General features: G+C 44.7%; 1 protein-coding gene across 1 annotated transcript in view; it reads right to left on the bottom strand.

Moving 5' to 3' along the window:
- Positions 1 to 1,886, bottom strand: part of LOC111980050 (integrin alpha-2-like) — a 51,029-nt gene that overhangs the window by 42,563 nt on the left and 6,580 nt on the right. The window contains exon 2 of the mRNA XM_070449562.1: positions 764 to 887. Within this exon, the coding sequence (XP_070305663.1) occupies positions 764 to 887 (124 nt within the window). The remainder of the gene's footprint in view (positions 1 to 763; positions 888 to 1,886) is intronic.

The following is a 1,886-nucleotide window of genomic DNA, read 5'->3' as shown; positions in this document are numbered from 1 at the left end:
GGTTAAGCCTTAGTTTCCTTTGTTACCGACGTTTCCTCCCACACAGAGATAGTTAATGTGACATAGGTTAAGCCTTAGTTTCCTTTGTTACTGACTTCTCCATCCACACAGAGAGAGTTAATAGGTTTAGCCTTAGTCTCCATGTTTATTTATGATGGGTAGGAAAGGAAGCAGAGACATATTCAAAAGGAAAATATCTCCTCTGTAGTCGCCCGGATGCAGACAGACAGCATTACAGACCACAGGAAGTGAGTATGTGAGCAAAGACGTGAACCTAAGAGTCGAACTGTGATGTCTGCGCTGATCAGCAGACAACTGTATAACGTATGTGTGGTGGTTTGTCAAGGGTTTGTGTGCGTGTATATGTGTGTGTATCTGCGTGTGTATCTGTGTGTCACTACTGTGTTTGAAGTGTCTGCATCCAGCCCCGTTGCCAACTTTGCTGAGGGTCATGTGACCTAGTGGTAAGAATAGGAACAACAGTGGCCTGAGAAAATGGATGTTCCAAGTAGGGGTTCCGAACCCAGATACAACAGTAGGGTTTAGGTTAGCTCTGCTGGGGTGTGTTGTATGTCTGTGTGAGAGTGACTGGACACAGCAAAACATCAGCATAGTGTAGTACAGTGTACCATTATCATTATTCTATTCCTACCATGATTTAACTATCTTTAAGTTATGTCTGTGAAATAACAGAACCAAGTGCTTTCTACCACACAGTACTTTTGCATTGCGGCCTATGCAATGCATGACTCAGTAGCCTCACCATTTTCCTTGGTGATTCCTGAACTGTTGCACAGTGTATCCAAACTCCTCTACAGTAGGTTCAGAGAATACCTTGGCACCAGCAGTTCCCACATTAAAGGATAAGGACCTGGGGACGCTCCAACCTGCAGAGAGAGAGACAGAGAGAGAGACAGAGACAGAGACAGAGACAGATCCCCCATTCGTCTAGAGTACACCATCGGTGCGAGTCGCGATCGTGGTGAAATTGAACATCTGAAATTGGTCGTTACTAGTAAGTGCTTCTACTGTGATAACTCTTAGAGTCGCACATTAGCAGACATGTTGCTAGTATCACATTGGAGAGCTTTCAGGCTGTTGTACAACAGATGATTGTGATCTATTAATAAGCTAGGTTGTCTAAACATGAAGTGATTGATATATGGTATCGTTGTCGTTTATATGCAGACCTGAAGTTAATCAGATAGCCTGTGGTTGTGAAGCTCCGAATTACCTTTCGTGTCATGTTTCACTGTGGAGATGCGATTAAGAAGCTGTGTATGTCTTGAAATGGATGTAAGTTTTGTAAGTGCCATTTGATCCCCTGACCACTACCTGACGTTGCATTAGTACTATACAGTAGACGTTGTTGTTTTGTGCGTTGTTCCTTGTTGTTAGGTTTGATGTACTACTGCAGGACGCCTGGGGGAATAACACTCAGGCCCACCCACCCCATACCCACCCACTACCCACACACACCACCATACACACACACACACCACACACACACCACCACATCCCCACACACCACACACACACACACACACAGTCACCCACACACATGTTCCGCAGCCCCCACACTACGTACACACAAACACACATCAAATAGAACTGTAAGGCGACTTCATATCTCAATCACAGTGATGTAAAGATGCCTTGTAAGGGGCTTAAGTTCATTCATTTATGGGTCTTACTGCGCATTTACCCAACCTGGTGACCCTAGCTGTCTGCAGCATGTAATGTTGGAGGAGAGTTCTGTTTATTTAAGAATGGGGTTTGATCTCTCTTTCTTTCTCTCTCTCTCTCTCTCTTTCTCTCTCTTTTCCGTCTCTCTCTCTCGTACTTCTCGTCTACTGCCCTTCGTCTCTTCTTCTCTCTCTCTCTCA

The sequence above is a fragment of the Salvelinus sp. IW2-2015 genome, linkage group LG20 (genome assembly GCF_002910315.2).
Source record: "Salvelinus sp. IW2-2015 linkage group LG20, ASM291031v2, whole genome shotgun sequence".
Classification (NCBI taxonomy): domain Eukaryota; kingdom Metazoa; phylum Chordata; class Actinopteri; order Salmoniformes; family Salmonidae; genus Salvelinus; species Salvelinus sp. IW2-2015.
The sequence above is the reverse complement of the archived record's forward strand: the minus strand, read 5'-3'. Positions and strand labels throughout refer to the sequence as shown.